Source organism: Elgaria multicarinata, chromosome 7 (assembly GCF_023053635.1).
Source record: "Elgaria multicarinata webbii isolate HBS135686 ecotype San Diego chromosome 7, rElgMul1.1.pri, whole genome shotgun sequence".
Taxonomy (NCBI): domain Eukaryota; kingdom Metazoa; phylum Chordata; class Lepidosauria; order Squamata; family Anguidae; genus Elgaria; species Elgaria multicarinata.
This window is the reverse complement of record NC_086177.1, coordinates 115,748,341-115,774,579: the sequence shown is the minus strand read 5'-3', so window position 1 is coordinate 115,774,579 and position 26,239 is coordinate 115,748,341. Positions and strand designations below refer to the sequence as shown.

Here is a 26,239-nt window from a genome sequence, read left to right as displayed (position 1 = left end):
GCAAGATGGCGGCGGCCATGCCTGGCTGTTCTGAGGGGCTGAGTGCGCAGGGAGGGTCCGGGCCTCGGAGGGCTCTGGGCAACCTCAGCTGCTAGCCAGCCGGCCAGGCATTCGCTCAGGCGGCAGCGGGGTCCGGGGCAGGGCCGAGGCGCGCCTGAGGGGCCGGGAGGCCGGCTTCGCCTAGCCCGGTCCGCCCCGGCCCACCCCGCGCAGACCCGGCCGGCCACTCTCGGGGCATGGAGAACTCCGGCGGCGGCGGCGGCGCCGGGGGAGGCGGAGGGGGCAGCAACGTGCCCGCCTTCCTCACCAAGCTGTGGACCCTGGTGGAAGACCCTGACACCGACCCGCTCATCTGCTGGAGCCCGGTGAGGGAAGGGGAAGGGGGGGAGAGGAGGGCCGCCACCCCACCCCCCGCCGGGGGCTCCGGCCTTTGTCCAGCGCCTAGCACGGCGGCACCGAAGCGCACGTGACGCTGCAGCGGGCGGCGGGGGGGGGGGCGGCGGGGGGGGGCGGCGCTGGCTGGCTGGCTGGCCCCCCAATGCTCGTGGCCGGCCTCCGCCTCGGGGCAGAGCCTGAGCGCATTCGAGGGAGGACGGGCCACTTGTTGCCCTCCAGGTGTCGGGGACTGCAACTCTCATAAGACCCACCCGTGGCTAAGGAGGATGGGAGCTGTAGTCCAAAACATCTGGAGCGTGCCACGTTGCCCATCCCTGCCGTGATGTTTGCAGATCCTCTCTGCGGCCGGGTGCTCAGCCCAGCCTTCGAAGTTGCAAGAGTTTAGAAATTTATTCATTTATATTTATTATTGCATTTATATCCTGCCTTTTTGTTCCTCCAAGGAACCCAAGGCTGCATACATAATCCTCTTTCTCTCCATTCTCTCCATTTTATCCTCACAACAACAATCCCGTGAGGTAGGTTGGGCTGAGACTTTGTGACTGGTCCAAAGTCACCCAGTGGGTTTCCATAGCTGAGTGGGGACTAGAACCTGGATCTCCAGACTCCCAGTCCAAAACCTTAGCCACTACACCATACTGGCTCTCAAAATGCCTTGTCCCTCTTCTTCCTTCTTTCCTGGTCATCTTCTTGGAGCGCACTCCTGAATCACAGAATCATAGAGTTGGAAGGGGCCCATAAGGCCATCAAGTCCAACCCCCTGCCCACGCTTGCTTCATCTTCTATTTACTCTTACACTCCTCTTTATTCCCCCAACCCTAGCTATAAAACTTGTGGGCAGGGAATGTGGCATTATTCGCTCATCTCTTGTGTGGCACTTCTTTACATATGAACTGCTTGAAGGTGCCAGCCGTAGCAATGGCAGATGTTTCTAGGCAGAGATGTATGTGCCTTCTAAGAAAGAGACTCTGTGGTTTCACCAGGCAGCTTACTTTACTCTGGCCTCCTCTACAGTTGAACACTGTTTTCTTGGAGACAATCTGAATCTCCTTTCTACAGCTTTTGAACATTAATTTAGTTAAATTGAGAACTAGTGTGGTCTGGTCTCCTGTAGTGGGTTTGGGCTGTGCAATCTTACTTTTAGAATAGTAGTGGAATCAATGGAGTACTTCTGAGCAAGTCACTGTTGGTTTCTGTTCCCCATATATAAAACAGGGATATTAATAACTGGTTTTATACTCTCTGCTGAATTAAACAGGTTTCTGACTACTGGCCAGTGCCTTTTATTTCTTCGTTTTGGATAATCCCTCAACCACAGCTTCTGAACCAGCTTTGCTTCTATAATAATACACAGTCCATTTTCAGGTTTCCTAATACTGAAATTTCGCTCTCTCTCAACACAATATCCTCTCTTTACCCCTGACATTCCTTGAGATGTAGCCACTACCAAATAGAGGAATACGTTACCGATATTGTGCAAATAACTTGATTCTGGCAATCAGGGAATTGACACTTTTCAAGCTGCCTTCATTCAAGGGTCTCAAGTTTCTGTTGATGGAACTCTTTAAATATGCAAGATGGTAGCAAAGCAAAGGAACTCAGATGCTACAAAGAGTAGAGTAGATTTCTGGGTGAGAGGAATAGCCAGTATTGCTGCTGCTTCTTGCATTTTCTTCAGAATCTATAGGGATTGTGCAAGTTTCATGATGGGATGGATAGGTGTGTTTGCTGTTAAGTAACACGACAGGCATTATCACAGTGCTGCAATGATACTAGGAAGAGAATCCATGTTGTAACTTTAGTCTGCAAAAATAGTTTGCTTCCAGGTTAAAACAGACAACTAAAATAACCCGTTGGTAGAGAGAGCAAGCACTGCCCTCTCCTTCCCCCCCCAAATGGCAAGATAAAGGTACTTGTCTTAAGAATGGAACTGAAACATTTTCATCACCTGCTGCTTAAAAGCAAAATACACTTATATAAACAGAGTCCAGAACATCTCCTCTGGGTGCACCGCTTCATCTTTTATGATGCCTGGAGTCTACTAAACAGTAGACTACTAAACACATCCTTTGAAGAAGCCTGTCAGGCAGGTTTGGTTGAAAACTGTTTCACCTGCTCTAGGAGCTTATACTGACCATCACCTGCTAGGAAACACTCACTTCTTGTTGCACCCAGTGCTGTGTCATTCTGGCTGAAGAGCCCAGCATACCTTTTATTTTAGTTCTGGCCCTGCTCAACATCCTGCACTCATTGGTCCCTTTCTGCCTCTTCTCTGTAGCCCCTGGGTTCTAATATTCATTGTTGCTCTGGTTCTCCCACTTTCTCTTTCCACAGCATTGCCCTCCTCCACCCATTTTTATTCCCTCCCTCCATTCCTTCCTTCCTTCCTTCCTTCATGACTTGTCTCTCCTGCTGCTCCAGTCTGTAGTCACTTGTCTCTATAGCTGGAAGAAGTTTTCAGAATTCCAGACAATATGGTTACTGCTCAGCTGAGTGAAGCTGACCACTAGATTTTGTGTTGGCCTTCATTGGTTGCTTATCTGTATTTCTGGCAGCAAGATTTAGTATCAGTTTCCAGATTCTTCAGCTTTGGTTCCAGTAATTGGGGGTGTTTGGCACTGTCTTCTCTGCATTTCATGCATCTGCAACTAAAGTGAAAGCTTTCCATTAGATTCTTTCACTGGTTGATGTTCTCTCTCAACTAGAAGACAGGTCAGGAAATCCTCAGAGACTGACCTCTGACTTTGGAGGGGGAATCGGAGATCTGTCCCCTCACAGCCGGAGCAGAGTGAAACATGTCAGCTGCCTCTCCAATGTCGGAAATCTTCCCTCAGAGAGCGGGTGGGGGGGAGAGAGTGTTTTCTGGTGGTGGTGGTGTAGGAGACCGGAGAGGCCAAGATACAGGTTATCCTGGGCCTCTTGCAGCCTCCTTCTCGCCACCTCCCAAGCGCCCTTGCTAGACAGATTAAAAAACCCGTCTAGTGAAATCTATGAGGCGGGATGACAGGGAGGCAAAGATCACCTTTCCTGCTCCTCCCATCCTACATCTGGTGATCGGACGCCTCCCAGTTGGGAGCCTCCAATCGCTGAGGCTGCAATTGATAAGATTGTGCCCTATGTAAATTTTCAATTTCTAGTGATGAACAGTGGCTTAATTATAATATAGTAAGTAATATTATTTGGTGGTGTAATGATAAGATTGAAACTCTTTGGATGTTTGTTCTTATGAGGAAATTATTGCTTGAACAGAAATGATTGCTTGAACGTTTTCTATGCAAATAATATTTTAATAATATTAAAAGTTTTAATTCTGGGCTGTCAGGGAAAATCTGACTTGGAGTTATTATTTATTCTTAGCTATAAACGGTTAGTTGAATATGTTTATTGATCGGAAGAAAAAATGGGGCTTAACAGTCTAATCTGACACGTATTGCCTCAGAAGGAAGCCCCATTGAGTTTAGTGGAATTTATTCCCCGGTCAATCAATCACTTTATTACGGTCCGAGACCAGCACAACATTAATCCAGCAACAGCAACCATACAAAGTAGTAGAGATCCTTAGTTCCCATCTCCCAGAGATTTAACAGTCCTCTGAGGTTAACAGGTTATGACGTGTTCTCATAACCAAGTGGCAGAATTTAGCAACCTTATAGGTAACTGAGAGGTTTCTATTGGCAAGGAGGAACTTGGTATAAAATTCTTCGATGTTACCTGGAAAGTCCTGTAGTAGAGGATGGATTAAGCTTGACCGGGCCTCTGAGTAGAACGAGCAGTGTAAAAGCACATGAGAGGATGTCTCTATCTCACCTGAATCACATGGGCATAACCTTTGGGGGACTGGAATTCCTTGGTATCTGCCTTCTGTAAACTTGGAAGGGAGAGCATTATAGCGAGCCCTAGTAAACGCCCACCTGTATTTATAATATGTAAGGGAGCTCAGATAGGTCGCAGGGCCACTGCCCTGTATATCTTGAGGAGAACGGTAAATATGTGGGATTTGGCTTAGATCGTTCTTATTCCCCGGTAAATGTATATACAATTGTTTATGTTTTATATCTAATGAAGTATGGAACTGGATTTGAAATAAAAGCAATACTGATCAGTTATAATTTAAAATAACTTGTTGGATACCACTGATACTGTATTTTTTACTCGTTAATTGAATTGTATCATTTATAACCTGCCATACAGAGATGTAAAACTATTTGTACTGTTCTGGGCCTGTTCTGATATGAAAACTATTTTAGACTTTGTTAAGCATATGACTGAATTAGATATTACTTGATAACCAAAACCTGTCTAGTAGGTTATTTGTAACAGTTCAAATATTAAACATGGTATTAATATTCAGTTTTACTGCTGCAAATAAACTAACTTGGGTGGAGAGATGAGTGAAATTTAGCATAACCATCTAGGTGTTCAAGCAGAAAAACACAGGCTAATATATTTATAGACAATAGGTAAATGTGTTGGAATAGTACACATGGAGGTGATGTCATACTCATGTTTAGTACATACGAAAAAGGTAAAATATTAGGGGTTCTTCTGTGTTATTAAAGTACAACATCTCACTTGTCCATTTAGTTTTCTCTTTGGGGACCTCTCCCAGCATTTCCTCAAGATGTCTTCTGCCTTTGAGCATTGTAACTTTGTTCCTTGTAGTTCAGCACCAAGTGATTTTGTGTGTGTGTGTGTTTGTGAAAATCTGAGGTATTGTCTTTCAGATGACCAAGTAGACATAATGAATCAGGTGAAACACAGATTCTTTTCTTGGGTTGTTTTGGGGAGAAGATAAGTTGAAGGGTCTTGCAAACTGGGCATGTTTAGCCTGGCGAAGAGAAGGCTGAAGGGAGACATGATAAAACTCTTCAAGTACTTGAAAGGTTGTCACACAGAGGAGGGCCAGGATCTCTTCTCGATCAGCCCAGAATAAGGACACGGAATAATGGGCTCAATTTACAGGAGGCCAGATTCCAGCTGGACGTCAGGAAAAACTTCCTGATTGTTAGAGCAGTATGACAGTGGAACTAGTTACCTAGGGAGGTCGTGGGCTCTCCCCCACTAGAGGCATTCAAGAGGCAGCTGGACAGTGCTCTTTCAGGTATGCTTTAAGGTGGATTCCTACATTGAGCTGGGGGTTGGATCCAATGGCCCTAAAGGCCCCTTCCAACTCTACTATTCTAGGACTCTATGAACCTAGCTTGAGCCACATTCTGCTGAAGTGTTCAGTGCGCAGAAATGAGAGCAATGTATAAGAAGCTGCTCCAGTGGGGGCATGCTTTTTTCAGTCATTTGCGCTCTCAGGACTGGAATAGTCTCCTTGGAGCAACAGTTGTGGATCACAGCACTTTTGTGCAGTCCATCTTTTGCAAGGATCTGCAGCTGTAGTGGAGAGGGCAGAAGCTCAGTGGTGGAGCTCCTGCTCTGCGTGAAGAAGGCCCTTGGTTCAATCCCTGGCATCTCCAGGTGGGGCTAGGAAAGAGCCTGCCCTGAAACCCTGGAGACTTATTGCTGCCAATCAGTGTCGACAATACTGGACTAGATGGACCAGTGGTTTGACTCGGCATGAGCCAGCTTCCTATGTACCTGAGGGCATCTTGCAATGGACTGATGAGCACTTCCATATGACCTTTCCAGGTTTCTTCTACCTTTATAAACCTTCAGTTCTTGGTAGCGCTTATATGTGGGCATACAAATGGGCGAGCGTAATCTGTCTTCTAACACAGTTCATGAGTGGCAATGGGCTAGCAATTCTTAGGTTTTGAATATGCAGTTACCTTCGGCGCTCAGAAGCGCTGCCTGCTTTGTAAGTTCTACCCAAGTGGTGCGCCTGTTTATCTTTAACAGATGATGTAAAAGCCAGGAATGGAAAAAATGTCCACTCTTTCACCCTCCCTTCTCCCAGAAGGCTTATGACCCAGTTATGGGAGAGGGGCGAGGTAGTCAGGCTGTTTTCCTCCCCAATTCTGCAAGTGGTGGAAGTGATTGCAAAGGAAGGGGTGGGTAGGTGGGAGGGAGGGAGGGAGGGCTGTGAGGTGGTAGAGGGAGAGGTCTGCAGTGGTGGTGTTTTTCTGTCTAAGGCACAAATTGTGGTGACCAGCCCTCTTTCTCTCCCCTCGAGGCTTTTTCAAGGCAAAGGCCAGCAGGGAGCATGCCAGCTTTGGCCCTGCTGCTAGGTAGCACCCTAGGCACCTTCATTCCTAACAAACCCTGCTGGCCTTTCCTGAGAGAAAGGTTTGGGGGTGTTTTTGTTGGGCGCTGATGCTTGAAGGGGCCCAGGAGCACCTTTGGGCAGCAGCGTCCAACCCTTTCCCCTCCCCCCCCACCTTTTTACCTCCGTCTGTGTCAGTTTTGCCCTGTGCAGTCAAAGCTGTTTGGGTGCCTTGACCACAGCTGCCAGACCATCAGCTGTGGTCTTCCTCCCAACTTTGGAACTGGAGAAGTGTCGAATCTCTGCAGTTGCCTGGACTGTCCCCACTCTGGAGTTTGGAGAAAGTCTGGCCCTTGTCACACTCGCTAGAGTGATGGTGGTGACACGCTTGCCACGGTGAGCATAGCAAATGGATTTTTTGAAGCCTGTGTAGGGGCTTTAGTCCTGGGGGCTCTGGACTTTAAAACTAGATGCCACAAAATGCTTGTGTGTTGTGTTTTCTGCAGCAGGCTGACATGGCTGCCCTTCTGGAATTTGCCTGTTGCCTTATTATTGTAGCATTTGACTTGTGTATCGCTGCTTGTGAGCAAGGCATGGGTGTATTGAATGGCAAGCTGGCACTTTTAGCAGCTCTTCCTTCCTAACATATGAAGTGGTCTGAAGCTTGTTGGTACAGGAATACTTTATTGCAGGCCATTTCTCAAATTAAGTTTGGCTGATGTAGAACAGAGTCCCCGAGTGCCTGTCTTAACTCCGTCATTCTGAAACGAACACAGCTGGGTGTTACGTTCAGGATTTAGAAATGTATCCTAAAACTCGAGGGCTGATTTCTGTCTGACTCACCTGTGCGTTTCGGGAGTTTGGATTGACAGAGATGGGCTATGGCTTTTCATCTGATTTAAGAGGTCTACTCTGCTGTTCTTGCAAGCAAACCAAAGCAGCTAAAAATAAAAAGTGAACAGTTAAAAGCAGTCAAACCATCAAAACAATAAACCAATAAACCAGTGAGAACAACAAACAGCAAAGGATAGCAGCAACTGATACCAATGCTAGAACAACATATCAAATTAATCAATTAAAAAGGAAACGCAGGAGCACTGCAAACCAACTGTATTAACACTTAATTTTAACACTTTTAACAATTTTAACACTTAATTTAACACTTAATTTTAACTTAAATTTAAATTTTATTGTTCTAACTCTGTATTTTAATCTTATATCAATTTTGCTGCGTGGTTTTATCCTGGTTGTGCTTTTTATACTGTATTTTGTATTTGTGCTTTTAACCTGTTGGTTGTTTTATTATGGTTTCAATTTTTGTGAACCGCCCAGAGAGCTTCGGCTATTGGGTGGTATAAAAATGTAATAAATAAATAAATAAACTGTCAGCCTCTACCACAGGGCTTAACTTTTCATCGAGGTATGAAAGTTAAATAACAAAGGGGTTGGGTGAATTTTCCTTAATAGGATTTTCCTAAATTAGTTGCCACAACCAAAAAGCCCTGTCCTGTGTGGTCACCTGCTGTACATCTGTTGATAGGAAAACACTGAGCAGGACCTCAGATGATCAGTGAAGAGAAGGAGGACAAGAAGGTCCTTAAAATATCTGAGCTCCAAGCTGTTCAGGGCTCTAAAGGTAACAAACAAACAATCAGGGAGCCAGTTTCATCAAATAACACTAGAGTCATATGCGCCCTCCATCCTATCCCAGTCCCAGACAATACCCTAGTGGTGTTTTGGACCAGCGTAAGTTTCTGGGTGCCTTTTTAAGGGCAGCCCCACAGAGAATATGTTATAATCATGCAATTCTTTGAGGGGCCGTCATGCTCCATGGGACAGCAACTCTAAATGATTTAATCTTGGCCAAGCTAATACTTTTGGCATGTCAGCTATGAAGCTGCTATGAACTTGATGTTGATGCCCATTAGCTGGAAAGAGGCAACATTTACATGTAGGCTGGGGGGACAAAATGGGGAGGTGTGTTAACTGTTTCTAGTGGGTAGGACCCTCATCCCTTCTAGCCAAGAGTAAACAGTCCTAATGTGAACGGAGGCTACAGCAATAGCTAATGATCTAGTCTCCATTCACATTAGGATCATTTACTGTTGGCTGTTTCATCTAGAAGGGATGAGGGTCCCATCCACTAGAAACAGAAATATGCACGAAAATAAGAAGTCGTGCTTGATAAAATCAAGTCCTAACTAGTCTAGTATTCTATTCCTACAGTGGCGAACGAGCTACCTATAGGGAGGCGGGAAACGTTCCATCTTTTAAACGCCTCCTGAAAACTTAGCTTTTCACACAGGCTTTCCTTGGATTTTAGTTTAGCTGGTTTTATGTTGCCCTTTTTAATATTTTAAATTTATCTTATACTTGTTGTAGTCTATGGTTTTAATTGTGCACTGCCCAGAGAGCCTTGGCTAACGGGCAGTATAAAAATGTAATAAGTAAATATAAAGTGAGTCATGAGCCTGACACTCTCCCACTTGTGTTCTCTAATGGCTGGCATACAGAGGCACAGTGCTTCTGCTATTAGAGGCCATCTATAACCATTCTGAGTAGTAGACACTGGTAACCTTATGTCAGTTCATTTATTCTATGATTCTATGTGGTGGCCATCACTACATCCCCTGGAAGTGAATTCCATAGTTCAGCAATGTACTATTTGAAGAAGCATTTCATTTTGCCTGTCCTGAATCTCCTCCTACTCAGCTTCGTCCCAGAGCACAGGACACGGAATAATGGGCTCAAGTTACAGGAAGCCAGATTCCAGCAGGACATCAGGAAAAACTTCCTGACTGTTAGAGCAGTACGACAATGGAATCAATTACTTAGGGAGGTGGTGGGCTCTCCCGCTCTAGAGGCCTTCAAGAGGCAGCTGGACAGTCATCTGTCAGGTATGCTTTAAGGTGGATTCCTGCATTGAGCTGGGGGTTGGACCCGATGGCCCTAAAGGCCCCTTCCAACTCTACTGTTCTAGGACTCTATGAACCTAGCTTGAGCCACATTCTGCTGAAGTGTTCAGTGCGCAGAAATGAGAGCAATGTATAAGAAGCTGCTCCAGTGGGGGCATGCTTTTTTCAGTCATTTGCGGTCTCAGGAGTGGAATAGTCTCCTTGGAGCAACAGTTGTGGATCACAGCACTTTTGTGCAGTCCATCTTATGCAAGGCTTGCAAGGATCTGCAGCTGTAGTGGAGAGGGCAGAAGCTCAGTGGTGGAGCTCCTGCTCTGCGTGAAGAAGGCCCTTGGTTCAATCCCTGGCATCTCCAGGTGGGGCTAGGAAAGAGCCTGCCCTGAAACCCTGGAGACTTATTGCTGCCAATCAGTGTCGACAATACTGGACTAGATGGACCAGTGGTTTGACTCAGCATGAGCCAGCTTCCTATGTACCTGAGGGCATCTTGCAGTGGACTGCTGAGCACTTCCATATGACCTTTCCAGGTTTCTTCAGTACGTCAATGGAACCAGTTATCTAGGGAGGTTGTGGGCTCTCCCACACTAGAGGCCTTCAAGAGGCAGCTGGACAACCATCTGTCAGGGATGCTTTAGGGTGGATTCCTGCATTGAGCAGGGGGTTGGACTCGATGGCCTTGTAGGCTCCTTCCAACTCTGCTATTCTATGATTCTATGATCCTGTGTTCTAGTATAATGATTTCTCCCTGTCCACTTTTTCTGCAACATTATACATCACTATCATCTCTCCCCTTACTCACTTTTTTTAAAGTGAAACAGTCCCAGTTGTTGTGACCTTTCCTCATACGTATGTTGCTCCAGTCCCTTGATCATTTTGGTTACCCTCTTCTGCATATTTTCCAACTCTATAATATCTTTTTGTGGGGCAGTGACCAGAACTGTACACTGTTTCACATGTGATCAAAACATAAATTTGTATCGTGGCAGTATGACATTGGCAGTTTTATTTTTGATTCCTTTTCTACTTACGACCAAAATGGAATTTGCCTTTTTTGCAGCAGCTGCATACTGGGTGACATTTTCAAGTTGTCCACCACAACTCCTAGATTTCTTCCTTGGTCAATCACCACCAGCTCAGATCCCATTAATGTATGTGTAAAGTTACAATTTACCTCCCAATGTGTATCACTTTAGACGTGCTTACATTAAACTGCAATCACCATTTCAATGCCCATTTCCCCCAGTTTGGATTGATCCTTTTGGAGCTCATCCCAATATTTAACCACCCTAAATAATTTGATGTCAGCAAACATGGCTAACTCACTGCTCACTTCTAACTGCAGATTGTTTAAGTTCAAGTTAAAAAGTGCAGTCCCAATACAGATAGTTGGGGGAATCCACTGTTTTCATTCCTTTACTGCAAAAACTAGCGATTCATTCCTAGTCTATGCTATCTGTTCTTCAACCAGTTTACCAATCCATTTCAGGACCTCTCCTCTTATCCCATGGCTGCTAAATTTGCTTTGGAGTCCTTTGGTGAGGAACTTTCTTGAAAGCCTTTTGCAAGTTCAAGCAGACAACGTCTACCAGATCATCAGGAAAAACTTCCTGACTGTTAGAGCAGTACGACAATAGAACCAGTGACCTAGGGAGGTTGTGGGCTCTCCCACACTAGAGGCCTTCAAGAGGCAGCTGGACAACCACCTGTCAGGGATGCTTTAGGATGAATTCCTGCATTGAGCAGGGGGTTGGACTCGATGGCCTTGTAGGCCCCTTCCAACTCTGCTATTCTATCATTCTATCTATCTATCCCTGTCCACATATTTGGTATTAATAAAAAATCTAAAAAGATAGTGAGATAGGATTTACCTTTGCAAAAGCCATGTTTATTCTCTTTGAGCAGGGCTTATTCTTCAACGTGATTACTAATTTTATCCTTAATAATGCTTTCCATGACCTTACCCAGAACAGACGTTAAGCAAATTGGCCTGTAAGTTCCCACATTTCTTGTGGATCTCTTTTTATTAAAAAAAAGTTGGTGTTATGTTGGCCACTCTCCAGTCCTCTGATACAGGGGCAGATCTTAGGGACATATTACACATTTTTGTTAGGAGATCAGCAATTCACATCTGAGTTTTTTAAGAACTCTAGGATGGATACCATCTGGACCCAGTGACATGTTTTTAATCTGTCAATAAGATCTATAACAGAGGCAAGTCTTTTTAAGGTGGGGGTGACGACGTTGCCCTCCAGAATGATGTCAGGGTGTGTGGCCATACCCACGGATGTAATCACCCCTTCCTTGCTTCTCTCTCTCTCTCTCTCTCTCTCTCTGTGTGTGTGTGTGTGTGTGTGCTTCTGCTAGCACAGAAAAGGGACTCACCTTTGTAGAGAAATGACGAAGTTTGAGGAGTTAATAGTAAATAAGGAAAAAGGTAAAGGAGGAAGTATAGTCTTAAAAGGGTTAATGAGCGAAATATATAAAATATTGTTAGAAAAAGGGCTAATGGATAGCTCAGGAAAAATGGTATGGGAGACAGATTTGAAGGTACAAATAGGGCGACAGAGCTGGGAGGGACTGTGGAAACAAAGAGTGTTGAGAAGTATGTCAGTGAGAATAAAAGAGAATTATTTTAAAATTTTGTGGAGGTGGTACCTAACCCCGATTAGATTGAATAAGATAAATAATCAGCATTCAGCAAATTGTTGGAGAGGTTGTGGGGTAAAAGGAACGTATTTACATATGTGGTGGGAATGCAAATATGTACAAAGATTATGGAAGATGGTGGTTTTTGAAATTGAAGAAATAGTGGGAATAAAAATAGAACAAACACCAAAAATTGCATTACTGTCACTATTTGAAGATTTAAAATGTGGAAAAGAAATTAAAGAATTGATATCGAGTTTGCTGACTGCAGCACGATTGATGGTAGCTAGGAACTGGAAGATTCAGGGGGAATATTGTATTGAAGAATGGTATAGGGAAGTTTGGGATATAGCTATTAATGATAAATTGACTTGTAATATTAAGTGGAGGAAAGGTATAACCAAAATAAATGAGTTTGAAGGAATTTGGAAACAGTTCCTAATATTTGTGTTTTCTAAGGGAAGTGGGAAACCGCCAGCGGAAGAAAGCATGAGATTTTGGAAGCAGGAATAGATCCCGAGGTGGGGGGTGCACTTATATGTTAAGAATGCTTATATTGTATGATAGGATAGGTTATAGATAATATTTACTCATATATATGTATTCAACATTTACTCAAAATGTATGTAGCATGTTGTGTTGTTGTTTCTTTTTTGTAAGACGTTTATTTTGTGTTTTAAAATAAAAAAATTACAAAAAGAAAAGAAAAGAAAAGGGACTCACCTGGCTCCAGGAGGGTTTGTGCAGTACATTGCACCCCTGAGGACACTGCGTGAAGTGACTTGGCCCTCGCTGGGAAGGGCAGCTGCTCTTACCAGTGCAGGGTCAATCCCTGATCTTATGTCATCCCCGCCATCCTCATGGATGCCATGCAAAGCTATTCAGGTGTCTGGCAGGGCAGTCATTCTTCCCGCAGCTGACAGAGTCCCCGCCAGAGCAGGTTTTGGGGGTGCGTAACGGGGGTGGGGGGAGTTCTCCCTCTTCCAGTTCTGCTCACAGAAGTAGTTCTGTCAGCAGAAAAAACTGAATTAGATTTCACCCAAAGACACTATGGAAGGAAGCCCACGCAGCGCAAAGCCTAAAGGGCCCAAAAGGGCTCCGCTTGCCCTTAGTTCCGCATTGCAGATTAGCCAAGGGCAAACCTCCTGATCTTCTGCAGCCCCCAGTTTGTCCTGACACTTCACCGTAAGTAGGGTGACCCTATGAAAAGGAGGACAGGGCTCCTGTATCTTTAACAGTTGCATAGAAAAGGGAATTTCAGCAGGTGTCATTTGTATATATGGGGAACCTGGTGAAATTCCCTCTTCATCACCACAGTTAAAGCTGCAGGAGCTATACTAGAGTGACCAGATTCAAAAGAGGGCAGGGCACCTGCAACTTTAACTGGTGTGATGAAGAGGGAATTTCACCAGGTTCTCCATATATACAAATGACACCTGCTGAAATTCCCTTTTCAATACAACTGTTAAAGATACAGGAGCCCTTTCCTCCTTTTTATAAGGTCACCCTACCATAAGACTCTGGATGTTGTTAGCTTGTGCTGCCATTTTATCATCTAAGGCCCTGGGTGTACTAGAACTTCGTGCAATACTCAGTTGTGTTAGGCACTTCATATAGCAGAGTCAATGGCACCTGGGTCCTTTCGGGCTGGAGCCTCTTTTATGGCTGCCCCCCACCTGTTGCTTTGCAGTCCCTAGGAAGGGCCTGGCAGTAGGTGCCAGGCTGCGTGCCCTTGTGCTTATAGGGTAATATGCCAAGGGCAAATCTTGCCAGCAGCTGCTCAGAAGGGAGGGCTGTGGCAATAGGACCTCCCTCGGTGCAGGACTCCTGGGTCTGACACCCTTTGCCTGGTGCAGGGCTAAGTGTAAGCAGGGCACAAGCGCTCAATGCCCCCTTCCCTGCTGATGGGTGGTCCACCATGTCTCTGCCTTTCTCTTGAACCAGCAGACTTAATTTCGTTGCAGGGTGGTGATTTGCCGGCAGCCCGTCTGGTTTGGTTCCCACCTAGTATTGGTATCAGCTGTGTTTGTTCTCCCACCATATGGAATTGTCTTAACAGGGAGGATGACTCAACGGCAGAGCTTTTTTCCTGCCATGAAAGAAAATCCAGTTGTAAAAAGTCTTTCACTTCTCGTGTATCACTCTGCCAGATTGAAAATATTTTCTCTCTCCTGTAGACACCATTATATTTTGACAATAAAATTTCTGCTATGTGAGCCAGAAAAGTAATGACATCTCGCTCAGTAAAATAGTTTGTATGATATTTTTTTCATACCAAACGGTTGAACTATTGCTCTTTCTGAGCAGCTACTAGTCTTGAGGCAAGTCGGAGTTAAAGCTGGCTGGTGGCAAACTGGTTGCTCAGAAAGGCCCGTGGCTGCCTGAGTCCTGGTCCTGGGCTGTTGGCAGCTCTTTGGCTTAATTAAGAACGTGGGAGGAATACCCCCGCCCCCTGCTCCAGAGTCCCTGAAGCACAGTTCCCTTAGGATCAGATTTTGCCCTGTTGCCCTGCCTTAACCAAAAGAGCCTCTTAAATTATGGTTAAGGTGGATTCCTGCATTGAGCAGGGGGTTGGACTTGATGGCCTTAGAGACCCCTTCCAACTCTACTCTTCTATGAAAAGCAACAAAAGAAATAAAGCAGGAGAGTAAGATGTCACCTTGCACGTGGCCACTTGTCCTGCCCCGAGAGATGCCATCTGTGGACCCTCTGAACACACAGGCACAGCGGGGCAAATGGAATAAGCGCATTTTGCCTCTCCTCTCAGCGCTTGGAATCCTGTGCGTTTGGGAGAGCAGTGCCTGAGCTCCAGTTAGCTGCTTGAGTCAGCCTTCTCCCCAGCGGTGGAGTCTGATAAATATAAGACTTTATGACGGGCAGTTCTGGGAACTGTCAGACCCTGGTGGTAGAGGCTTAACGCGGGCCTTTCTTTAATCTGCTGTAGAACCGAGGTGCATGGCTCTTGTTTATTCAGCTGAAGTTCAGAGGATGCCGCCTCGTGGTGTTTATCCCCAGAGACCAGTTAAGGGATTTCAGGATGTTTCAGGCACACACTCTTGCATGCTGCTTTGAACCATAATCTTTTGTTCAAAGATGCTTTACACACGCACGCGCTTATTCCTGGTTTTGGAAAGGGTCTCCGTGGCAGAATTATGGAGAAGGTGGCCTGGGTAATGATGAGGCAGTGAAAAGCAGTAAGGGCACCATGTAACTTTCCAGACACGGTCTGGGCTGTCTGTCACCTCGTCCCATCCTGCTGCCTGCCTTGCCATAGTTAGAGTAGGTAGGTTACTACTCTAGAGGTGCTTACTCCCCACATCTGTAGTTACTCCCGCGCCAGTCTGAATTGCACGGTGCTTATTCTGTACACCGCCTTGAGAGTTTTACTCTTAAAGGTGGTCCAAAACATAATTTTAAATAAAAGATGCATCTTAGAAATTGCTCTAAAAGACTTTGGGCCATGATCTTTCAAAGGACTCATGCGGTCCTGGTGTAGAATGTGCCACCAGGAGAATCGTATTAGTAACTGCTTTGGCTGGACCAAGAGTGGTGGAGGAGCAGCTGCACCAGTGTGTGCAGGTGCGTAGGAATTTCAAGCCTCCAGGCATATGGCTGTGTTTCACTGGGCTTAATGCCATGGGCCGAGGCTGCCAGATGCCACCCTGGGCTGTCATACCAACCTGCTTTTTAAATGTTTATTGCACGGCTCCTGATCAGATGCCCGCTGCAGCTTAAGGCACAGTCCTGTTGTCGCGTCCTTCCGTGCCTGAAGGGTGGCTGCTCAGGTCTCCTCTGTGAGAAGTTGCCTGCCACTGGGGCCATCCCAACTACTCGAGGCCAGTGGTGATGCTGCTGCAGAGTTTCTCTCATCTCCTATTCTGATCTTGTTGCAGAGTGGAAACAGCTTCCATGTTTTTGACCAAGGCCAGTTTGCCAAGGAGGTTCTTCCCAAATACTTCAAGCACAACAACATGGCCAGCTTTGTACGGCAGCTGAACATGTGTAAGTATGAATCCCTGTTGGGGCCCGGGGTTTGCCACAACGGCCCTCCTTCTCCTGTCTTCAGAAGTCCCTTGTGTGTGCTAGCGGGGAGGGGAGGTGGGGAGAGGGTTGCTTGTCTGCAGTAGCTCTGGAAGTGAATTCTACTATAGGAGTGAGCAGAAGGTAGATCTCCAGATGTTTTGGACTTCAGCTCCCAGAAGCCCCCTGCCAGCATGGACGGTGGGTGGGTGGGTCAGGAATGCTGGGAGTTGAAGTCCAAAGCATCTGGAGATGTGTTTTCTGCCCACTCCTGTTCTACTCCTAGAATCATAGAATAGCAGAGTTGGAAGGGGCCTACAAGGCCATCGAGTCCAACCCCCTGCTCAATGCAGGAATCCACCCTAAAGCATCCCTGACAGAGGGTTGTCCAGCTGCCAGGCCTCTAGTGTGGGAGAGGCCACAACCTCCCTAGGTCACTGATTCCATTGTCGTACTGCTCTAACAGTCAGGAAGTTTTTCCTGGTGTCCAGCCGTTCTACTTTAAGGTGGATCCCTGCACTGAGCAGGGGGTTGGACTCGATGGCCTTGTAGGCCCCTTCCAACTCTGCTATTCTATGATTCTATACTCTGTTGGGGCTTCAGACTGCCCTTATGCCTGCAAAGCTCTCAGTTCCCTGCCCCTTCAAGAATTTTGCCTTAAATAAATAAATAACTTGGAAAACGTTGGGACACCAGGATCTCCTTCCTGTTCCTGAACCTACCGCTGATCCTCTGTCCAGCGGGGAGGTCAGAGCTGCTTCCTGGCCCCAGTCTTCTTCTGTCCACACTGACCTTCCCCTTCTGCTTTCTCTATCACTCCGCTCCCGCCTCCAGCATCGCTGTTTCTCTCCACCCAACCCCCTGTCCTCGCTATTTCCCTGTTTCCCCCGTCCTTTGCCACCTTCTTTCTCTCCCTCCCGATTCCCTTTTTTTGTATTGTTTTGGTATTGGTGTGGTTTCTATAGTGCTGCACTCGTGTCCTGATTGTGGGTCTCCTTTCAACAGCTGGTTGGCCGCTGTGTAAAACGAATGCTGGATTAGATAATGCCCTTGGCTCTTCCGATGTCCTTAAATTGTTTTTATTAGTGTATTTTAAACATATTTGTGTGGTTTTTGTTTAGATATATTTGTTTTGTTGTTTTTAATAGTGTTTTAATATTATATTTACATTTGATTTTTAGTATTTGTATATGAACCGCTTGGAGACTTCTACTATTAAGCAGTATACAATTATCATTATTATTAATAAGAAAACAATCCGATGGCCCCTAGACAGCATCAGGGGGGCCTGTAGGATCATAGAATCATAGAATAGCAGAGTTGGAAGGGGCCTACAAGGCCATCGAGTCCAACCCCCTGCTCAATGCAGGAATCCACCCTAAAGCATCCCTGACAGAGGGTTGTCCAGCTGCCTCTTGAAGGCCTCTAGTGTGGGAGAGCCCGCAACCTCCCTAGGTCACTGGTTCCATTGTCGTACTGCTCTAACAGTCAGGAAGTTTTTCCTGATGTCCCGCTGGAATCTGGCTTCCTTTAACTTGAGCCTGTTATTCCATGTCCTGCACTCTGGGAGGATTTTTTGGATTCCTGGATCTGAGGCCAAAGACAGTGCTCCGACCTTGGACTAAGGAGTCTAAGCTCCCCGCCCCATCACACGCAGCTCGGAGAAAACAGAAAGCAGCAGAAAGGTCAAGGAGGATGAGAGGCATTTGGATTTGGCAGTGAGGAGGGCACAAGGGATGAAAGCCAGTTTGGATGAAGGAAAGTTGAGACAGGGAGTAAGAAGCTCACTCCCAGTTGTTTGGAGATATACGGAAAAGTTGAAACATTAAGGGATGATTTTTTGAGAATAGAGGAAACAGTGGTGTTGGAATTCTTAAAAGAATAAGCAGGGGGAGAGAGAAATAGATAATGTGGTGGAGAGGATGGATAATGGCAGGAGAGGTGGCAAGCAGAAATTGGGAGGTAATAGGATTAAGGGGCATGTGAAGGGGTTCGGGAAGAAGGACCGAGGGGACAGGAGCAGGCAGAAGTAACATCGGGGCCTGCTCATGCTGGACTCTCTCTCTCTCTCTCTCTCTCTCTCTCTCTCTCTCTCTCTCTCTCTCTCTCTCTTTCTTTCTTTCTCTCTCCTCCCTCCCTCCCTCCTTGACTCCTTTTCCTTGTGTGTCATGTCTTTATTAGATTGTAAGCCTGAGGGCAGGGACTGTCTTTTTTCCTAAGTGTAAGCCGCTCTGAGAGCCTTTTTTGGCTGAGGAGCGGGGTATAAGTATGATAAATAAATAAAATAAATAAATAAATGTTGCGAGCTCAGAGAGGAGGATACAGGGGCCAGCCAATGGGTGGGGAGGGGAGGGGAGGGTGGCTCAGATCATTGGGGGAGATTCTTTGAGTGCTGCCACTGTCATATTTTGGTGGGTACCTGGGCAAGGACCTTCTCCCTAGTTACTCTGGAACTCCCTACCCAGGGAGATCTGCTTTGCCCGCTTTATCATTAACTGAAAACCGTTGCGCTCAGCAGACTTAACATTTAAAACATATCATATAAATATGTGTGTTCATGCAGTTTGTTTTTGTATGTAGTATCTGTTTTGCCTTGTCAGTTGTAATCCACCTTGGGGTTTGTTAAGTATTAGAAAGGCAGGATAGAAGTGCTTTGAATAAGCATTTTTCCTTATATATACCATGAAAGATTTCTTATCCTTTGCTGATTGCTAACAGTCTTCTTGATCCTCCCAGAGTAACAGGACCCAGATTAATGGGCTCAAGTTACAGGAAGCCCGATTCCGTCTGGACATCAGGAAAAACTTCCTGACTGTTAGAGCAGTACGACATTGGAGTCAATGACCTAGGGAGGCCGTGGGCTCTCCCACCTTAGAGGCCTTCAAGAGGCAGCTGGACGGCCATCTGTTAGGGATGCTTTGAGGTGGATTCCTGCATTGAGCAGGGGGGTTGGACTCGATGGCCTTGTAGGTCCCTTCCAACTCTACTATTCTGTGATTCTAACAGCATTATTACCTCTCATCCTCTTCTGTATTTTTTCTGAAAACTTCATATTCTTGCTTATTGAGTGTAACATCAAATCTCACTCATCTTCTTAGCTTAACGTATTTTAAAGAGCCTGTGACAGCGCCCACAGTGCCAACACTCTTGTTACCTGGCTGCTATTTGTGTTAATCAATAGTAACCCTGTCTGATCTATTTGAGGCTTACCTTCTTTTGCCGGACCTGGCCCCAAAACACAGCAAACTGGATTACAAGACATCTGTCAGGGAGGGTCTTGTCCCATCATTGGAGACATTCTTAAAAGGAGGAAGCAGATTCATCAAGAATAGATCTATAAATAGTTAGCAGCTATGAGTACTGAAACTGAAAAACCCGTGTCCAAAGATGGTATCTTTGCCGTCCCAAATGCCAGGGACAAATGTGATGCCCATAGCTGCCAGTGAGCTTCAGCGGTGCTCAGTCTGATGGCTCTGGGAGAAAGACATTGGTCTAGGTGAACCTTGAACTGTCTCGTGACTACTGCTTTCCTCTGGAAGGGCTGCCTTACGTTTTGGGAACTGAGATCATTTGCTCCTGAAACAATGTGATCTACTTTGTGTGACGTAGGAAAATCGGTGCATTACAGCATTACATAGTGTGCAAGCTCAGCAAATACTGGCTTCTGCTCCTGAAACGGGTTAAGCAGAGCCTTGGAGGTTGGGGGTCTAGTTGGCCCTGCAAGCCTACGCTGTGCATGAAATGCAGGTGATCTTCCCAAATGTTCCCATGATCTTGTTTGTATGAATAAAACTTTATTGAATAAGTCTTCCGACCATTTCAAAAGATCACGTCATCGTTAAAAACATACAGGCATTAATTAAAATTTACAATTTAAAACAATATACAGTTCCTATATGATATATTATTTAAGACTAACAGTTAATAAAACCCCTTGTGTTGCGAGATTTAATAAAAGCTACATATTAAGCCATTTTTCTAATTCTTTTTTCCTTATGCTGGCTGCTTTGAGAGCAAAAAGGGCAACCCTCTGAGTCACAAAATAATTAGAACCACGTAGGAGGAAGGACAATTTATCCTTCACTGTCCAGTCTCTCATGCGTATTAAAAACATAGATAGATAGATTTCTCTACATTTTGAATACATACAACATTCAAGTAAATAGTGAGCTAGAACTTCAATAGCAGGGATGCCACATATACATAATCTGTCTTTCGATGGGATGCCTAGAAATCTACCCTGTAGCATCATTGTATCCATCAGCTCGAGACGAAGCCGAGTAAAGGCTACTCGATGGACCTGTTTCATATCGAAGAACAGGTATTTTTCTTCTTTAAAATGGACGTTAGATGTTGCTAGCCATTTCATGGCCCTTGAATTTGCCACTGCGGCTATATCACTCTTTCTAATATCTGAGATCCTAAGTTTAACAGCGTTTCTTATGTTAGTATTGGGGGTGCTGATTGCCAGCAGACTGAAACCAGAGCTTTATAAATTTATACAGCCAGGAGGTTTCCAAGGTTTTAGCCATCTGCTCGAGAAGACTCTTCTTCGGCAGCCTGGCCTCGTTCATCAAAACTAACCTAAACCAATAATTGAATAGCCTACAATGTATTTGACCTAAGACTGCCGTAATACCGACTTCCGACCATGATCTCGTTGCCGACACGCTCCGTTTCCTTGCCTTTCAGATGGCTTCCGGAAGGTGATTCACATTGAGCAGGGTGGTCTAGTAAAGCCGGAGAAGGATGACACTGAATTTCAGCACCCGTACTTCCTCCGTGGCCAGGAGCATCTCCTGGAAAACATCAAGAGGAAAGTCACGAATGTAAGTCTGCGCTACCAGTTCCTGGTCCAAATTCCAAGGCGCTCCTGAGTTGCTACCTGGGAGGGGAGGGAAGCTGCACTGTGTCCATGAGTCGGTGCCTACCTGGGTGCTGGAGAGAGAGGTCCCACCTCTTTATTTTTCCGTGTCCCTTTGGCCTCTGGCTTTGCTGGGCAGCTGTTCAAATTGCCCCGCTGAAGGGGGCTGTAATAAGCAACCGGGTGGCTTTTCTGTGCAGAAGGAAGGGGCTGAAGCCATGGGAACTTCTCTTGTGGTACTGGGGGGCTTCTGCCAGCATAGATCTGGCTTTGCTGAGCAGCTTGAAAGTGGCTTTAGCCCCGTCTGTGGCTCAGCTGAATCATCCTTGAGGACGTGTTACACGTCTCGTGTCACGTTATATCCTGAGCACCCCTCTGGAGCTGAGAGTGCTCTGTGAATAAGCCCATAAGTTCTCAGCATGCACACATTTTGCAATCTGCCAGCTTTCCTAGTGTCTCCGCGGTGTTCGCCTCATCTGCAATATTGTGTGTGTTCGGAGGCTTTTATTCAATTTCATAAGAAGCCGCGTTTCCATATGATTCACTGAAAGCAGCGGGTAGTTTTCTGTTTAAAAAAGGAACGCAATGCTCCTCTGAACAGAGCTGTGCAAAACCCTTACGCACTCCTCCTCCTCCTCCCGCCACACATGCCACTGTTCAGCCCCTTCAGCGTTTGATACTTCCCCAACTGTGCCCACACAGTGCCAAGCTTCTCTGTAGCCCAGAGACTTGCTTTTTAAAAGCTTTCAATAAAAACAGAATTTCTGAAAGGTAAATTTCCTTGTCTAACAGTGGAGTTGTGCACACTTGCAAGACACAAGGCCCTGCCCAGAAAGCTTTGCTAGAGATCTGAGATTGTGTCGCTCTCTGGTATGCAGGAGCTGAGGTGGAATAGTAGAGGAGCAGTGAATGCTGGGAAACAGAAGCAAAGAAAAGTATGTTTAAAATGCACAGTGGTGACCTTTTAGTGTACCAGAAGCACTTGCATGCTGTTCTGACAAACTGGAGTGATCCCAACGCCAAAGTGCCACTCATACACAGAGGAGGGCCAGGATCTCTCCTCGATCCTCCCAGAGTGCAGGACACGGAATAACAGGCTGAAGTTAAAGGAAGCCAGATTCCAGCTGGACATCAGGAAAAACTTCCTGACTGTTAGAGCAGTACGACGATGGAATCAGTTACCTAGGGAGGTGGTGGGCTCTCCCACACTAGAGGCCTTCAAGAGGCAGCTGGACAACCCTCTGTCAGGGATGCTTTAGGGTGGATTCCTGCTTTGAGCAGGGGGTTGGACTCGATGGCCTTGTAGGCCCCTTCCAGCTCTGCTATTCTATGATTCTATGATATTTGGGGCTGCCTCAGGAGTAGCATTGGCCAAGGAGCACACCGTCAGCTTTGGCTCCAGCTCTTCTTGAGGAGGGACAGCGCTCCGTTTGCCTGTGATGCTGAGCCCACTTTTTTTCTCCTTTGGAAGTCATGGATCACAGTAAGGGATGCATCTCTCCCTCTCTCTCCCTCTCTCTCTCTCTCTCTCTTCCTCCAGGTGTCTGGCGTAAAGAACGAAGATATCAAGGTTCGCCAGGACAACGTGACCAAGCTGTTGACTGACGTCCAGGTGATGAAGGGCAAGCAGGAGAGCATGGACACCAAGCTGATAGCTATGAAGCAGTATGTATGCCAGGGGCAGGGGGATGAATGTGGGGCTGGCTGTGCTGAGGGGGCGGGCTGGGGGAGAGGCTCCCTTGCTTGGTGTTCTAGCACCCTCTGCTGGCAGGTAACATGCTGGCCATCTCAGTGCTGCGGCAGTTGAAATCTCTTCTTGACTCTTGGCTTGATTCTCTGATCAGGCTTTTAAGTTTCAGTACCACCTTTGATTCCATCAGGCACCAGAATAACAGATAGCAGCTACAATGTCAGTTCTCAGGTTAAAAGTTTGCAAGTGAGATGCTTAGCAAAACAGAGCTGTATAAGAAAGATAGATAGATAGATGCCAACCTGTTCTTGTTTGGGATGGAGCAAGCTCAAAAGGCCAAAATGACACTTCCCTTGATCTTAAAACAGCAAGGAAATTCATATGGGAAAATAAATTAGATAATTTTTGCTGAGCCTATGCTGTTGAGAGCCTTAAAGGTTCAAACCAGCACCTTGGTTTGTTTATTTTCTTCAATCTGAGTCAAAGTTCGTCAGCCAGAGAGGCAAATGCTGTTCTTCTCTGCTTTTTTTATATATATAAAGGAAAGAGGGGGAAAGTAGGTCATATCCCCCTCCCAACCAGGAAGGAAGTGAAGCGATGCAGTAGATGTTATTGTGCCTCCAGGGTTGCTATGCTTGGCCGCACTCCGGTCTAGAGCGAGGGTGGTGGCTGGTGCACCTTGCCTTGGGAAGACACTGTTTCCCCCTCCTTTTGAATGTCACGATGCTTGAAGGCTGTCTTAATTTCAGAAAAGACACTGCCCTTTGTGGCTGCTACTCATTTTGAAGGAGAACTTTCAACCTTTCCCTTAAACAGGGATTCCCAAACTTTATTATAGCAAACCCCATTTGACTTAAAGGGTGGATTGGTTAGACTTCTCTAAACACAAGAGGCAGTGAAAGAGCAGAGCTGGCTGAGGCATTCTGGGAGTTGTAGTCCAACACATCTGGAGCGCCCCAGGTTGAGGAAGGCTGCCGTAGCACATTGGCTGATGCATTTTATTTTATTTTATTTATTACTGTATTTATACAGCTTCCCTGTAACAGATGTTTTCTGAGCAGCTAACAAACAAATACAACCTTAAAACCCAGAGAGCTTCGGCTATTGGGCGGTATAAAAATGCAATAAATCAATCTGTTACAATGAAAAACAAGCACAATTTAAATTGAGTAGTCCCACTGTTGTTTAAAAGCTCAATAAAAATGTCTTCACCTGTTGCCAAACAGATCGTAAAGATGGCCCCAGGCCTCTCTGAATAGGCTCTTCCACAACTGGGGTGCCAACCACCAAAAGGCGCTTTCTCTACTATTACTTATTTTTATTTATTTATTAAAACATTTGTATCCTGCCCTATATCACTAGGATCTCAGGGCAGCATACAAATAAAATCAGAACAATGTAAACATTAACAGTATACACAGCTTAAAAACATATTAAATTGTTAACAAATTAAACCAGTAGAAAAGTTGTAAAAGCAATAAAGCCAGTTTAAAACAATTAAAACTATGTGTAACCATGAGAATTTAGCCCTCACAGGCCTTGACAAAGAGCCATGTTTTAACTTGGCACGGAAATGAAGCCAGCTTCGGTGCTGGTCAGACCTCCTACTATTACCCGCCTCAGCTCGGTTGGAGGGGGGCGCTTGGAAGAAAGCCTCTCCAGGAGATGTTACGGTTGAAAGAGGCATGTACGGAGAAGCCGCTCTGGCGGGTAACCCAGTCCCAACCAGCACGTTAAATCGTGCCTGGAATTAGCCTGGGTGGCTGTGTGTCCATCAGTGCTTAGTGTGGTCACAATGCCCAGTTCCAGTTCATAATGTTTCAGCCCTATTCTGGACCAACTGCAGATCCTGAACTGTTCTGAAAGGCAGCCCCAAATATTTATTTTATGAATCAAAGGATCATAGAATAGCAGAGTTGGAAGGGGCCTACAAGGCCATCGAGTCCAACCCCCTGTTCAATGCAGGAATCCACTCTAAAGCATCCCTGACAGATGCTTGTCCAGCTGCCTCTTGAAGGCCTCTGGTGTGGGAGAGCCCACAACCTCCCTAGGCAACTGATTCCATTGTCGTACTGCTCTAACAGTCAGGAAGTTTCTCCTGATGTCCAGCTGGAATCTGGCTTCCTTTAACTTGAGCCCGTTATTCCGTGTCCTGCACTTTGGGAGGATCGAGAAGAGATCAAGACCCTCCTCTGTGTGACAACCTTTTAAGTATTTGAAGCGTGCTCTCATGTCTCCCCTCCATCTTCTCTTCTCCTGGCTAAACCTGCCCAGTTGTTTCAGTCTCTCTTCATAGGGCTTTGTTTCCAGACCCCTGGTCATCCTGGTTGCCCTGGTTTATGATTTATCCTGATCATCCTGGTTTATGATTTATTAAAACATTTGTATCCTGCCCTATATCACCAGATTTATAATATCACTATTATAAATAGTATAAAATAATAAATATACACAGCTAAAAACAAATTAAACCTTTAATCAGCTAAAACCAGTTACACCCCATTGCAGCAGTTGATGTGGGAGGTTACTGAGGCCCGGGTAAGTGTGTAAGCCAGGCTACCTCCATCCAGGTATGACCGCAACTGGCACCTGAGCCGAAGCTGATAAAAGGTGTGTTGAGCCACAGAGGTCACCTGAGCCTCTAATGGCAGTGCTGCATCAAATGAGCACCCCTTGGCTGCAAGTCTGATCCTTTAGTGGGAGTGTGGCACCATCTACAACAGGCGCCCGGGTGGTTGGACCACCAACCAGCAGTACCGTTGTCACGTCTGGATCGAGCCTCGTTTTATTCACCCTCATCCAGCCCGTTGCCTCTCCCTTAACCCACTCGCTGAAGGGAGTCGGAGGACGCAGTTTCAGGCTGGCCCTGAGTCTCAGCATTTTTGGTCCAGTGAAGTTCTGCTTCAAACCTTCTGCAGCTGTGGAGGATGCCTCACATCCGTGGGTGTGAACATGAAGGCAAAGGTTTGCAAATTCCACTTTTCCTGGAAGCTTAGTCAGTGGCCTTAAGCAGCCCTCCCCTTCCTGTCTTATGGCTGTTGTGGTACCTCTCCTGGCAGTGCTGTGCCCAGAGGTTGTGCTGCCAGGGCGGAAGCTTTTCTCCCTCTAGCCATGCCTAGTGACTCCTCACCCACGGAATGTGGAGCATGCCGGCCACCACTGTGCATCTGGCTTCCTTGCGTCATCTCATCTTGTGGCCTCCTTTAGTCGTATTTTTTATTTCTTTTGCCGTTCTGGGCTTTTGCTGGCCAAAGTCTGGTTTTGCTGAACCACTTGATCCCTCTTGCAGCGGAGGAGCGTTCCAGATGGCGGCCTTCCCAGGCTTTGTCCTGGCGTTCTTCCTCACGCCGAGGAGGAACCGTGAGCCAAGAGCAGGCCTGCAGGTCCTCTGTCTGTCCACACAGTTGTGCTGCAGTGGTGAATGATGTGGTAAAAACTCACCTCCAAAGACGTTTGGCTTCCTGTTGTGTTTAAAATAACGTTCTGGCCCTCAACGCTGCAAAGAAATCTTCTTCAGATTCCACCTGGCATTCTCTCCCTCAAACCTTAGAATTCAA

The 26,239-nt window shown here is 46.1% G+C and overlaps 1 protein-coding gene across 3 annotated transcripts in view; it reads left to right on the top strand.

Annotated features, from left to right (window-relative positions):
* The first annotated feature begins 205 nt into the window (after positions 1-205).
* The window catches only part of HSF1 (heat shock transcription factor 1), a 57,885-nt gene continuing 31,851 nt past the window's right edge, over positions 206-26,239 (top strand). The window contains exons 1-4 of one of the 3 annotated variants that reach the window (XM_063129955.1): positions 206-365; positions 16,002-16,110; positions 20,821-20,957; positions 22,533-22,657. In XM_063129955.1, coding sequence (XP_062986025.1) covers positions 237-365; positions 16,002-16,110; positions 20,821-20,957; positions 22,533-22,657 — 500 coding nt within the window. In that variant the 5' untranslated portion in view covers positions 206-236. The remainder of the gene's footprint in view (positions 366-16,001; positions 16,111-20,820; positions 20,958-22,532; positions 22,658-26,239) is intronic. The other 2 variants (XM_063129956.1, XM_063129957.1) reach the window with 2 other exon arrangements.